This window comes from Rattus rattus, chromosome 5, assembly GCF_011064425.1.
Source record: "Rattus rattus isolate New Zealand chromosome 5, Rrattus_CSIRO_v1, whole genome shotgun sequence".
In the NCBI taxonomy this organism is placed as follows: Eukaryota; Metazoa; Chordata; class Mammalia; order Rodentia; family Muridae; genus Rattus; species Rattus rattus.
The window spans coordinates 79441194-79455998 of NC_046158.1; the positions used below are offsets into that span (position 1 = coordinate 79441194).

Consider the following 14805-nt stretch of genomic DNA (forward strand, 5'->3'; position numbering starts at 1 on the left):
GTTACCTATTAACTTTTTTCACCCACTTTCCTTTTTTTTTTTTTTTTTTTTTTATTAACTTGAATATTTTTATATACATTTCGAGTGTTATTCCCTTTCCGGTTTCGGGCAAACATCCCCTCCCCCTCCCCTTCCTTATGGGTGTTCCCTCCCCACCTCCCCCATTGCCGCCCTCCCCCCAACAGTCTAGTTCACTGGGGGTTCAGTATTAGCAGGACCCAGGGCTTCCCCTTCCACTGGTGCTCTTACTAGGATATTCATTGCTACCTATGAGGTCAGAGTCCAGGGTCAGTCCATGTATAGTCTTTAGGTAGTGGCTTAGTCCCTGGAAGCTCTGGTTGCTTGGCACCCACTTTCCTTTTTAAATCTATTTCTACTATAAAAGTAAACAATCTTTTAAAATACAAACCACACAAGAATATATAAGAGAAAAAACATTAAAGATATTCTTAACCATCCTCTGACCCCACCAGTTCCACTTAAAAGTTCTTCCAGGAATTGGGCAAATATATTTTCTAAATCTTTCCCTATAATGTTTATGATAATAGACATTTTTATAAAAATAGGAAATATATGCTATTCCTTATAAGCATGTTTAATTTCTTTAAGGAAAGAATAGGGTTTTGTTTTTTTTAACATAACAAGATCCATGACCACTTCTGCTCACATTCCTGGCCCAAGAGAAACCTGCATAATGGCCTCTGGATACAGGAATATAGGAGACTGCTGGTTTCTGCCTGCACCCTGAACTGAACTGAAACAGTCCCACAGCTCCCTGCACCCAAATCCCATAGGGGAGAGAGCTGGACCCTCAGAAGTAGCAACAATCCTGAGAACTCAGAGGAGAAAACTACTTTCTGCCTACATTCTTGACCCAAGAGGAAACTGTCTAGTTCCATCTGTGCCCTCTGAGCACAGGGAACTAGGAGCAGTCAGGGGCAGGACCCTTTCCATTTCTGCCTACATCAAGAGCTGAAAGTCAATAGCCAAGAACAACTACAAACCTGAGAGCAGATGTAAGACCAATTCTTCTGCACCAAGCAACATGCCTGGAGACTTCAAGCCACACAAACCCAGGAGAAGCAATTTGTTACCAGATCTGGCTGAAAGAAAACAGGTCTACAGGAGTGCTGACACACAGGCCTACAGGAATGTCAAGCCACTGTCTGAGACAACAAGACAAACTAACACCAGAGACAACCTGATGGCGAGAGGCAAGCACAGGAACCTAAGCAACAGAAACCAAGACTACTTGGCATCATCATAGCCCAGTTCTCCTACCAAAGCAAATAATGGATATCCAAATTCACCAGAAAAGCAAGATTTGGATTTAAAATCACTTCACATGATGATGATAGAGGACTTTAAGAAGGACATACATACTCTTTTAAAAGGAATACAGGACAACACAGATACACAAGTAGAAGCCCTTAAAGAGGAAACACAAAAATCCCTTAAAGAATTACAGGAAAACACAACCAAACAGGTGAAGGAATTGAACAAAACCATCCAGGATTTTAAAATGGATATAGAAACAATAATGAAAGCACAAAGGGAAACAACCCTGGAGATAGAAAACCTAGGAAAGAGATCAAGAGTCATAGATGCAAATATAACCAACAGAATACAAAAGATAGAAGAGATAATCTCAGGGGCAGAAGATATCATAGAAAACATCAACATAAATGTCAAAGATAATGTAAAATGCAAAAGGTCCTAGCCTTTTGCTACATCCTACATCCTGAATGATCCTACATCCAGGATGTAGGATCCAGGAAATATAGGACACACGGAAAAGATCAAACATGAGGATAATAGGTATAAAAGAGAGTGAAGACTCTCAACTTAAAGGGCCAGTAAATATCTACAACAAAATTATAGAAGAAAATTTCCCTAACCTAAAGAAAGAAGTGACCATAATCATATAAGAAGCCTACAGTACTCCAAAAAGACTGGACCAGAAAAGAAATTCCTCCTGTCACATAGTAAGTCAAAATACCAAACACACAAAACAAAGAAAAATATTAAAAGCAGCAAGGGAAAAAGGTCAAGTAACATATAAAGGCAGACCTATAAGAATTACACCAGACTTCTCAACACAGACTATGAAAACCAGAAGAGCCTAGGCAGATGTCATACAGACCCGAAGAGAACATAAATGCCAGCCTGGGCTACTATATCCAGCAAAACTTTCAATTAACATAGATGAAGAAAACAAGATATTCTATGATGAAACCAAATTTACACACTATCTTTCTACAAATCCAGCCCTACAAAGGAAAATAGATGGAAAACTCCAACACAAGGAAGGAAACTACACCCTAGAAAAAGCAAGAAAGTAATCTTCTTTCAACGAAACCAAAAGAAAAGAGACACACACACATAATTCCACCTCTAACAACAAACATAACAGGAAACAACAATCACTATTCCTTAATATCTCTTAACATCAATGGACTCAATTCCCCAATAAAAACACATAGACTAACAGGCTGCATATGTTAAGAGGACCCAGCATTTTGCTGCATACAGGAAACATACCTCAGAAACAAAGACACTACCTGAAAGTAAAAGGCTAGAAAACAACTTTCAAGCAAATGGTCTGAAGAAACAAGCTGGAGTAGCCATTCTAATATCGAATAAAATCAACTTTCAACCAAACATTGTCAAAAAAGTTAAGGAAGGACACTGGATATCCATCAAAGAAAAAACCCACCCAGATGAACTCTCAATCCTAAATATCTCTGCTCCAAATACAAGGACACCTACATTCATAAAAGAAACCTTACTAAAGCTCAAAGCACACATTGCACCTCACACAATAATAGTAGGAGATTTCAACACCCCACTCTCATCAATGGACAGATCATGGAAACAGAAACTAAACAGAAACACAGTGAAGCTAACAGAAGTTATGAACCAAATGGATTTAACAGATATAGAACATTTCATCCTAAAACAAAAGAATATACCTTCTTCTCAGCACCCCATGGCACCTTCTCCAAAATTGACCATTTAATTGGTCCAAAAACAGGCCTCGTCAAAAGATTGAAATAATCCCATGCATCCTATAGCTCACCCTGGACTAAGGCTGGTTTTCAATAACAACAAAAACGACAGAAAAATCCACATACACATGGAAGCTGAACAACACTATACTCGATAATAACATGGTCAAAGAAAAAAATAAAGAAATTAAAGACATTTTAGAATTTAATGAAAATAAAGGTACAACATACCCAAACTTATGGGACACAATGAAAGCAGTTCTAAGAGGAAAACTCGTAGCTCTGAGTGCATCCAAAAAGAAACAAGACAGCACATACAATAGCAGCTTGACAGCACACCTAAAGCTCTAGAACAAAAAGAAGCAAATACACCCAAAAGAAATAGACAGCAGGAAATAATCAAATTCAGGGAAGAAATCAACCAAGTAGAAACAAAAAGGACTATACAAAGAATCAACAAAACCAGTACCTGGTTCTTTGAGAAAAATCAACAAGATAGACCCTTAGCCAGACTAACCAGATGGCACAGAAAGTGTATCCAAATTAACAAAATCAGAAATGAAAAGGGAGATATAACAACAGAATCTAAGGAAGTTTTTAAAATTATCAGGTCCTACGACAAAAGCCTATATTCAACAAAACTGGAAAATCTGGAGGAAATGGACAATTTTCTAGACAAATACCAGGTATCAAAGTTAAATCAGGAACAAATAAACCATCTAAACAACCCCATAACTCCTAAAGAAATAGAAGCAGTTATTGAAAGTCTCCCAACCAAAAAGAGCCCAGGACCAGATGGGTTCAGTGCAGAATTCTATCAAACCTTCATAGAAGACCTCATACCAATACTATCCAAACTATTCCACGAAATTGAAACAGATGGAGTGCTACCGAATTCCTTCTATGAAGCCACTTATATCTAAACCACACAAAGACCCAACAAGGAAAGAGAACTTCAGAGCAATTTCCCTTATGAATATGGATGCAAAAATACTCAAAAAAATCTTTACCAACCCTGCATCTGATAAAGGGCTAATACCAAAAATATACAAAGAACTCAAGAAGTTAGACTCCAGAGAGTCAAATAACCCTATTAAAAATGGGGTACAGAGCTAAACAAAGAATTCTCAGCTGAGAAATAGTGAATGGCTAAGAAATACCTAAAGAAATGCTCAATATCCTTAGTCATTAGGAAAATGCAAATCAAAATAACCCTGAGATTCGACCTAACACCAGTCAGAATGGCTAAGATCAAAAACTCAGGTGACAGCAGATGCTGGCAAGGATATGGAAGAAAGAGGAACACTCCTCCATTGTTGGTGGGATTGCAAACTGATACAACCACTTGGGAAATCAGTCTGGAGGTTCCTCAGAAAATTGGACATTGAACTACCTGAGGACCCAGCTATACCTCTCCTGGGCATATACCCAAATGATGCCCCAACATACAACAAAGACACGTGCTCCACTATGTTCATAGCAGCCTTATTTATAACAGCCAGAAGCTGGAAAGAACCCAGATGCCCTTCAACAGAGGAATATCCATTTTCCTCCAGAAAATGTGGTACATCTACACAATGGAATATTACTCAGCTATCAAAAACAATGACTTCATGAAATTACTAGGCAAATGGATTGAACTAGAAAATATCATCCTGAGTGAGCTAACCCAATCACAGAAAAACACACATGGTATGCACTCACTGATAAGTGGATATTAGCCCAAAAGTTCGAATTACCCAAGATACAATCCACAAACCACATGAAGCTCAAGACCAAAGTGTGGATGCTTCACTCCTTCTTACAAGGAGGAACAAAAATATTCATAGGAGGGGATATGGAGGCAAAATTTGGAGCAGGGACTGAAGGAACGGCCATTCAGAACCTGACCCACATGGGTACACAGCCCATATATATACGGGATATATATATATATATATATATATATATATATATATATATATATCCCCACCAAAACTAGATAGATAAGATTGATGAAGCTAAGAAGTACATGCTGACAGGCACCTGATATAGCTGTCTCCTGAGAGGAACAGCCAGAGCATGTCATATACAGAGGCGAATGCTAACAGCAAACCATTGAACTGAGAATGGGTCCTTGTTGGAGGAATTGGATAAAGGTTTGAAAGAGCTGAAGTGACTTGCAACTCCATAAGAACAACAATGGCAACCAACCATGGTTCCCAGGGGTTAAACCACTACCCAAAGACTATACATGTACTGACCCACGGCTCCAGCTGCATATGTAGCAGAGGATGGCCTTTTTGGGCACCAATGGAAGGAGAAGCCCTTGGTCTTGCCATGGCTGAAAACCCCCCAGTGTAGGGGAATGGGGGGGGGCGGTCAGGAACGGGGGTGGTTGGTGAGCTGAACACCCTTATCGAAGAAGGGTAGCGGGGTGAGAGGGGGCTTATGTCCTGGAAACAGGGAAAGGGAATAACATTTGAAATGCAAATAAAAAATATCCAATAAAAATAATCCATGACATTCTGAGGATCTAGAAGTCCAGCCTGTTGTTTCAGAAAGCTCCAGTCACAGCCCAGCTCTGCTTGTATACTACACTCTGCCAAGCTACTTGACATCTCTGACCCTGCTTCCTCTTGTCTAGAAAAGGTGCTGTGATGGCCCAGCCCTGCCTCCTAAACCTCAGTTCTAAGGATCGCATGCTAAGTGGGGTGCAGTGTTTTCTTATGCTGCTCAAGATCTTTTTCTGACAAACCTGACCTGAGTTGACACGAGAGCATTCGCAGTTGTTATTTCTTCCACCCAGCGTGACTGCCCACATGTCCCTTAATGGGTTTGCAAATGGGGTGCAGCCCAACTGGAGGTCTGGGCAATGCATGGCATTTGTACTACCTACCTTACTAAAATCCAAAATATTCTGAGACGCAGGTGGCCCCATGAGTTTTACGGAGCCACGAAGCTCATAAGATGGCCGGAAGATGAAATGAATGTCTGCCTTGGGAAACCCAGCCTTCCTGGTGACTATGAGGAAGAAGAGGACAGAATCCCTATGACTGAGACCACTCTGACTTTGAATGCACCAATGCTACCCACAAGATACTACTTTGTGCATCCCTGTCCCACATGAAGCACGATGCTAGAGTACCAAATGAAAACGGTAGTTTAGGTATCAATCTCAAGCTACGTGCACCTCAAAAAATGAACACCTGAAAAGCCATCACTTACAATTTACGACTCATTCACCTGTAGCGACGCCAGCCTCCAGCAATGCGCAGCTTATTAGAGTACCCTTGTAGCTGACAGAGAAGGAATGCCAACGAAGAACCTCGTCCGTGGCTCTTTCTCCTATTTCACATCAGTAGGACATGTGTGGAAACACAGGAATCTCCACAGCTCTCTACTGTTCCAGAACTGGAGCACAGCACAGCACAATAGTCTCTTCCTCAAAGCATTCAGCTGGTCTACGCAGTACATCACGATGGCCAGGCTATTCCTGCTGCTGCAAATGTCCTCTCACAGTTATGTTTTTTTAAAAAGTACAGTTATAGACATTCCCTCAGGGCTCCTTTCCAACGCTCTAATTGGTATACTTTGCATATTTACCCTCAATATAGCTCAATGCTACCAAAGGCAAATAATGAACAGGCTATACATAGCTCAGAGGCAAAAATCCTTTGAGGCCTCTGTGTGTGTGACAATCCAGGCATTTATTGGCTTTTTAAAGACGTTCACAAACAGTCAAAGTTGAAGAATCTAAGGAGCACCGGTCATTCACTTTAGACCTGTATTTACCTAGAGAAGAACTAGGAGCCTAATGTTAAAGGTCTCCCGAGACTGACAAAGCAGATCACCCTTCCCAGACAGTCTGGTGGTTTATGCAAATGCCAGTGGTTTTCTAGACAGAAGCATGCTTTTCATCTACCACCCACTCGCTAGTGTGCTTTTATCATGAAATATTTTTCTAAAAGAAAAAAGAGAAAGAAAGGCTTGCCTAGAATGAACGAGATTCTTTCTTTTTTCATTTTTTTTTTTTTTTGGTGGTGGGTGTGGGGGGCTTGGTTTTGTTTTATGCTTTGAGCACAACATGAAAAGCATAGAACATAATGGTAAGTAAAGACACATAAATAGCTATGGGTAAATCATAAGCAACACTTGTGCCATCTAAGCCTTGGAAAAGAAACAGAATACTAACTGCTCTGATCTGAGTAATGTCACTTGGAAACCAAGTGATTAGAAACTGGTTCCTCTCCTTACCCTCTGTCCAAGAGATGGGAGGAAACTCCCATCACCTCCCAGAAGACCTGTTGTATTATCAGGTAATAAAGCCAACAATCATATAAGCAGTGCGTGTGCACTAAAATGTACATACTACAATGAAATGTGGAGTGCAGTATCATAACCGCCGACTGAGCACATCTTAGGTGTCTATCTTCAGATCCTTGAGTGATGAACTCATCCAAACAAAACCAAGTGTCCGAGATGAGAGTTGTAAGCATTAAGATACATGCCCCTGTGAACTATTTTTTCTTCTTAGTGCACTGTCTGATCTCTTAACTACACAGAGAGTCACGTGTCGGCAAACTGTTTTGTTTTGTTTTGTTTTAAGCCTGCCATGTGTCCCACTGCAACTTGAAAAGAATAATAAATGTCTGAGGGGGTCTTGAGGGAACCAGGTTTCTCAGAGCCCACCTGCATGTTACAGGGCTGAGACGAGAACACAGCAGCAATGTAATTTACTTTGCCTAAGGAAACAATCTTGGTACTTTTTTTTTATTAACTTGAGTATTTCTTATTTACATTTTGAATGTTATTCCCTTTCCCGGTTTCCGGGCCAACATCCCCCAACCCCTCCCCTTCCCCTTCTTTATGGGTGTTCCCCTCCCCATCCTACCCCCATTACCGCCCTCCCCCCAACAATCACGTTCACTGGGGGTTCAGTCTTAGCAGGACCAAGGGCTTCCCCTTCCACTGGTGCTCTTACAATCTTGGTACTTTATAGGGTGGCTGGCCTTTCATATTTGCATAAGCAGTCTAGTCTCCTAGAGACTGGAGTGGACTGGAATCACATTATAATGGCTGGTTCCTACATAGAAAAGACCAGGTGAAGGGATAGCCTCCAGGGCTGACCTGAAGCAACTCTGCACTTTCTCCTTAAGTTTTCAATGTCCTTTATCCCATACCAAGAACAGAGGAAAAACTCAGATTCTTGGGGCTAGAGGGGTTGCTCAAGAGCTAAGAGCACTTACTGCTCTTCCAGAGGATCTGAGTTCACTCCCCATGTATGAGGCACTCCCCATGTATGAGGCAGGCAGCTCATAACTACCTGTAACTCAATCCCAGGAGATCCAATACTCTCCTCTGACCTGTGTGGGGACTGAAATCACATATGCATACCTATATAAGAATAGTCAAACATAGACACTTGTTATTAAGGTTTTTGCTTTTGTTTTTTGTTTTGTTGTTAAGAATTCTGGATTCTCAGAGTTAACTCTAGTACAAATGAATGAACACGAAAAAATATGTGCAAGCAAATTCACCTGGAGTTTTGTCAACTGCTGCCACTGATGGGCTGTCATGAATAGTTCTCGTGTTGTAAATGATCACGAGATGCTTATGATCATGGAGACAAAGAACCAAGCAGGAACAAAATAAAAAAAAAAAAAAAGAATGGAACTAGTGATTAAACAAAAGAGGCCATGAATCTGAGGGAGAGTGGATGGGGCGGATGAGCAGGTTTAGAGGGAGGAAAGAGAAGTGAGAAGTGGTGCAATTATAATCTAAAAGCAAGAGAGTGGTCATCAACTTCTGTATGAGAGGGGAAATGAAACGTGATGATGCATTCAGATCAGAAAACTAAACAAGAGTGAAAACGATTGGCTGCCTTCTAGCCATAGAGTACAGCTGAAAGCCTCCTTCCTTCCACTTAGAATTCTTGAGTGATGTATGATTGTCTCCCAGGAGGCAACCAAACAAAAAATAACAGAACTAATGTTGGATGACTGTAATCGTGCCTCCAACTACAACCCAGGTCATTTAAATTCAATACACATAGGGAATGAGTACATACGTACACTCTAGAGACCAATAAATCTATAGATCTATACATCTCTAGACCTGTAAATACACCCAGGGAAATAAAAAGGGAACAAAGAAGAGCAGAAATATAAGACAAACCATGGTTATGGAACAGAAAAGAACCTGCAGCCCTCACTGTTCTTTCGTCAGAATGAGATAAAAGGAGACAACTCCAGCATCAAAGAATACACCACACTTCAAGTTGCAAACGTCTAGTGACATGCCTTTGCACACATGAAAGCCAGAGAAGGCTTCCTTAACACCCAGAGCTGAGAGGGTAAGCCTCTGGACCATATCCCCTAGGCACAACCCTCTAGGATGAATATTAAAGGAAGCATGTGGGGAAGGAGGACAGGATTTGGGATTACTGTGGACCACAGTTCCTAAAGAGAGATACACTGTCCTCCAGACCCCAGTCTAAGTAGGTAAATCTTAACCACTACCCACTTTCCTTGACAAACGTAACATTTTATGGAAAAGAGGAAGAAAACAGCACAGGTGCTCTAAGGCTGCACACCGTTTAAAATATGTGGGTTGAGTAAGTGCTTCCCATGACAGGAGCTATCACAACGACAGCTTCCTGGGGCCTTCCTAAAGTGGTCTGAATTTTCCTTATTCTATACAACAGACCATTTTGCTAATAAGAATGAGTGTGAAGAAGCTTCCGTGATGATTTTTCAATTACAGTAACATGAAATTGAGAGAAAGAATGCTAAAAATGAAGGAAAAATAGAAATAAGAATAACAGGCCAAGGCAAAGTAGTATATGTTGTAAAGAAAACAGGAAAAATAGAAAATCTTCAAGTCATATGACTAGGCAAAGAGTAATTCTTAAACTTGAACCCAAAAGAATGATTCTCAAGAGAAAAATCTGACTAACTTTACTAAAAACAAAAAGTTTTCTTCTGCAAAGACCTATCACGATGCAAAGAAAAGCTGGAAGAAAATATTAACAAATCACATATTCAACAAAAGAACAGCAAAATGTGCAGATCCCTCCCTCGTGGAATTCAGCATTACATCAAGTTCAAAAGACAAGAGACATACATAGACATTTCAACGAAGAAAATACACAACGGCAAAGGAAAACCATGAGGATGGTTGGCATCACAGCTATCAGAAAAATACAGAAGTATTTTCACGCACACACTTGTACACTAATGCTCACTGCAGCTTTATTCCTAACAAGCAAACAGTGTAAGCTACTCAAATATACTTGAACTAGTGAATAGTTAGACAAACTGTGGTGCATCCACACCAAATAAGACAAAAACAAGTTGTTTATTCGTGCGACTTAGATTTCAAAGGAAATATGCTGGGCGGAAGAAGCCAATAGTAAAAGGTATGTATGAGTGCTTCCATTTGTGACATGGGTAAAACATATAATTTTAGAAATGGAGAGCACACTAATGGTTACTAGGTTAGGGGGTGTGAGAGGAAACAAGGACAAATATTGTCATAAGTCTTGTAGTGTAGAGCTGAATACCACTATGTGGTGGTGATTATGCAAAATTTCATATGATATAATTGAGGACAGATGGCGCAGATGGATGTACACATAACCGATGAAATCCAAATATATTTTGTGGCTTACACCAATATCAATTTCTCAACTTTTATATTAGTTATGCAAGATGTTAACTTTGCAGAAGGCTAGGCCAAGGATGCATGAGACTCCTCTCTTCACTTCTCTGCAGCCACCTATGATTCTATCCTGTGATCATTTCAAAATTAAAGCTTTAAAGTGCAAAAAGAAGAGCAGAGAAGGGTCAGGCCAGGAAAGCCAAACAGCCTTAGGGATGGGAAAGCAGCTCTAGGTCTTCTCCTAAAGACACGGGGTGCTGGCGTGCCAACGTGCCCCTGCAGGAAGCCTTCGCCGCAGGAAACACGCTAACGTGCAGAAGTACATGCTTACACAGAAACACTCTGCTTGCAAAGTTTGCTTCCCTTTCCTGCTCATCCACCAGAGCCACTATAATAATGTTTCTTGGGGCAACCATTCATTAAGCCTTTCTGCTCATCAGCAGATTTCATGAAATCAATTTTATTGCCCCAAAATATGTTTTTCCTCCCAGCAAATGAAGCCAGTCAGCTCAGAAACCTCAGTGTTAAGAGACTGAGGTGGTCCAACTAAATATAAAGTATTTTTAATTAGTTATTAATAACATAAAACAAAGAAAAGGCACACGACTTAAGCATTTAAATTTCCTCTCCCCACCGCTCCCTATTTTTACCAAGCTGATGAACTATACCCGCAGGAACTGTTCTTGAAGTCACGGGGGTTGCCTTTTTTAATTTGTCTTTAAGGTACAGTATGTGGAATCACAGACCAACACCCTACCCTTACTTTTGGCTAAACTCCTGCAAGCGCACTGGTGACCTCATGACCTCCATTTACCAAGAAAAGTTTGCACACTTAGCAACCATGTTCAGAGCTGACATCGTAGCCTCAGAAATGTCATCAACTGTATCAGTGACTTAACAGAAGACACAGGGTGCTTCTGGGAAGCTTTTTCTCACCATCCCTGATAAAGTTTCTAGCTGACAACTTTAGAGCTCCGAGACAGCACAGTGTTTCACTCTCGAGAGATGTACAACTCTAACACAAGCCCACTTCACGTGGTCTGCAACGCCCTGTTGACACTTACTGCAACTGCATTGTATGACACTGTGACAGAGGCACACTGCATAAAGCTGTCCCCTCTCTCTGCCCGCCAGCCACCTGCACAATGCACAGCACATTTACAATACCGGAACATCAGCTTTAAGCAAAACCCACACAGCTGGTCAGGAGCAGGTATAGACCAAGGAACAAAGTCAACACGGCCTGCAGGAATACATTTCTAAGTGTTTCAAAATGCCAGATCTTGCAAATAAAATTGACCTTTTCACTTGGCATTCTCTTAAAAGAAATGAGTTTTTTGAGACACGCATCTCAGCTGTTTTTAATTCCAGACTCCTATGACTGTAGAATAGCAAAGGGCTTTGAGACAGACCGTGTTGCTTCCACTTGTGGTTTTGCCCAGTACACAACTGAGCACACTTGTGCATACATACGAACTTCCTTTGCCAACACGGTCGCTAGCCAGAATGGATCACAAACACCTTTCTCTGAAAGGAAAGTTTTTTAATGACTTTTTTTTCTAGTACATTACAAAACTGTGACATATTTTTGCCACTTTATTTTAAAGCAGCGACCTCCTATTGAATCAGCGAGTGGGGGACGTTTAGAGTAAAATGCCAAGCCCCCTGCTCAGGGGGCTTTACTTAATTGCTTTAAATAAAAAGTGACAAATCATCTGACGTGCCCTCCTCTTGACAGCCTGCGGGCCTAACTGCAGATCGCATCCTTTCTACTTCCGTTTCCTTCCTCTTTTCTCTTTTGTCAGTTTCAGCCGTGGCTCCAATTCTCAATTCTCCCGACAAGTCGTCCTCCCTTCCCCTACTATTCGGTTGCTTCCCTAAGCATCAGCTCCTCGCTACCTGAGTCCTAAGAGCCATGCCCTTCCCTGTGCTAGGAGAAGATGCCGCTGGCCTTGTTCCCATGCATCATGAAGCTGTTCCTCGGCTGGCCCAGTTGAGAGTCCACAAACTGGTGCTCCTCCTCTGCCTCCCTCAACCCACCAGCACACTCCCCCAGCCCACAAGTGCTACCGTGGGGAAGTTACTTAACTGTCTGTCCTGAAGTAGTGTAAACGGAAAAGCAAAAGCATTGGGCTTGAAGCTGTCTTTCAGCTTTCTTTTTCCCAATTATGCTTTCTTTATTGTTCAATCACAATGTCAGTCTATCTTATTACTAAGACTTTTATCTATCCCTTGAAATAAAGCTATTTTAATTCTGTAACTAAATTGACTTGTATTCTTTAGTTCTCCTCTCTTTTTTGATTTAAAAAGGGATAAATCAATATATTCCAGTAAGAGTTGGAATCTGATTCTGCCTCAAGGTTGTAAAATGGGGTAAGTAGCCTATAATTGTGATTTCCTGATGGACATCTAAGAACTTTGAAGGAAAGCTGAATGTGAGAAGAACATAAGGTGTGTTCACCGGCAATCAAAAGTGGCTGCCTTGGAGGGAAGGGCATTTGCTGACAAGCCTGACAACCTGAGTTCAATCCCTGGGGCGCACGCGCACGCGCACGCGCACGCACACACACACACACACACACACACACACACACACACACACACGTAAATGTAAAATCATTGCTGCTTCACTCTACTATAATATATGCTTCTTAAGTGCAAAGCCTGGGTTTGCAAGGTTTCTTTGGTCTTTTTCCCTAATTCCCCACAAGGATGAACATGGATTTAAGTTCCTAGTTCCTTTTTTTTTTTTTTTTTTTTTTTTTTCCGGGGCTGGGGATTGAACCCAGGACCTTGCGCTTCCTAGGCAAGTGCTCTACCACTGAGCCAAATCCCCAACCCCCCTAGTTCCCTTTAATGCACAGGGTCTGTCCCAAAACCTCCAATGGCTGCCTGGAGCTGCAGGTCACCAGTGACTCTCTTCCTCTCTACACTTACAATCCAGTTTAACGCATAAGTTAGGTGCTCTTGCTTATACGGGTGTAAAAACATTATCAAAACCCACACACAATAAAATAGAACTAGCTCTTCACCATTTTAAAATCTATATAAATATGATCTCTCTTTCATAACACTTCCACATACTATGCTTAAAGGAAGCACTTTACAGTATATCTTTGTCATATCCAAATTTCCAGTTTCGCTGCCCCTCTGCTTTTGGCTACTATTAAACAAAGCAAGGGTTACTGGAACAGGTTCACTATACTGACATTTCATTTGATCAGTTAACAAAAGAAGCTACTGAGCGAAAGCAGGAGGGCACCTTATACTGTGTGAACACACTGTGAGAGGGATGATTTATGTCCTACACAGGGTGCATTCAAAGCTACAAGACTTCGTTGTGCTATTCAGGGAACCCCATAGTTTAATATGTATAATTGGCTTACGTCTGGGATTTTCCATTTAATACCTTTGGATCACAGATGACCACAATTCCACCTCAACATAACAGACACCAAGACAAGGAAAGTGAAACCATGCCTCAGGAGGGTTACTACACTCATCTCCAGTCACCTCCATTGATAACCTACTCAAAGACAAGTAACAATTGCAAGGCCGATGATACTATCGCAATCTAAAGGCTAAAACACTTGGCATACGCTGCTTCCTGCATTTCATCAAATGGAATGAAATCTGTTTTGGTAAGAACTGTAGAACCATCTAGAACATCAGCTTTATGATCCCCATGGCTGTGATTTCAGATACCATAATTGTCACACAGTGGTATTAACAGGAAAATAGCCAAATATCCTTTTCCAGACAAACAAAAATCATGGAAATAACTAGACGATGATAGTTGAAGGGTGGACCAACATTTTCAGACGAGAAGAATCAAAAAGAAACTGAGCTGCACATGCATTTAAGAAAAGAAAGCCAATTCTGAAACCAGATCTAACATTTTCAAATAAAAATAAGTTGCTGTTTATACAAATAGACCTATAACATCACTCACCCTCATAATCAAGCTTTATTATGCACACCCTCTTTTCCACACACGGTTTTTCCAGAAACACTCAGATCCTTAGTTTAGAAATAAGAAAATTGAAGCTCAGAAATGGTCACTCTACTACGAGTGAAGGAAGCAAAATCCCTACCAGATCTGTCTACCCCTGGTCACTACCTGTGGACATCTAACCTTTTGGAAGCTGACCGAATG

The 14805-nt window shown here is 41.0% G+C and overlaps 1 protein-coding gene across 1 annotated transcript in view; it reads right to left on the bottom strand.

Moving 5' to 3' along the window:
• Positions 1–6440, bottom strand: part of Iftap (intraflagellar transport associated protein) — a 73289-nt gene extending 66849 nt beyond the window's left edge. The window contains exon 1 of the mRNA XM_032903783.1: positions 6216–6440. Within this exon, the coding sequence (XP_032759674.1) occupies positions 6216–6229 (14 nt within the window). The 5' untranslated portion in view covers positions 6230–6440. The remainder of the gene's footprint in view (positions 1–6215) is intronic.
• Positions 6441–14805: the final 8365 nt, after the last annotated feature.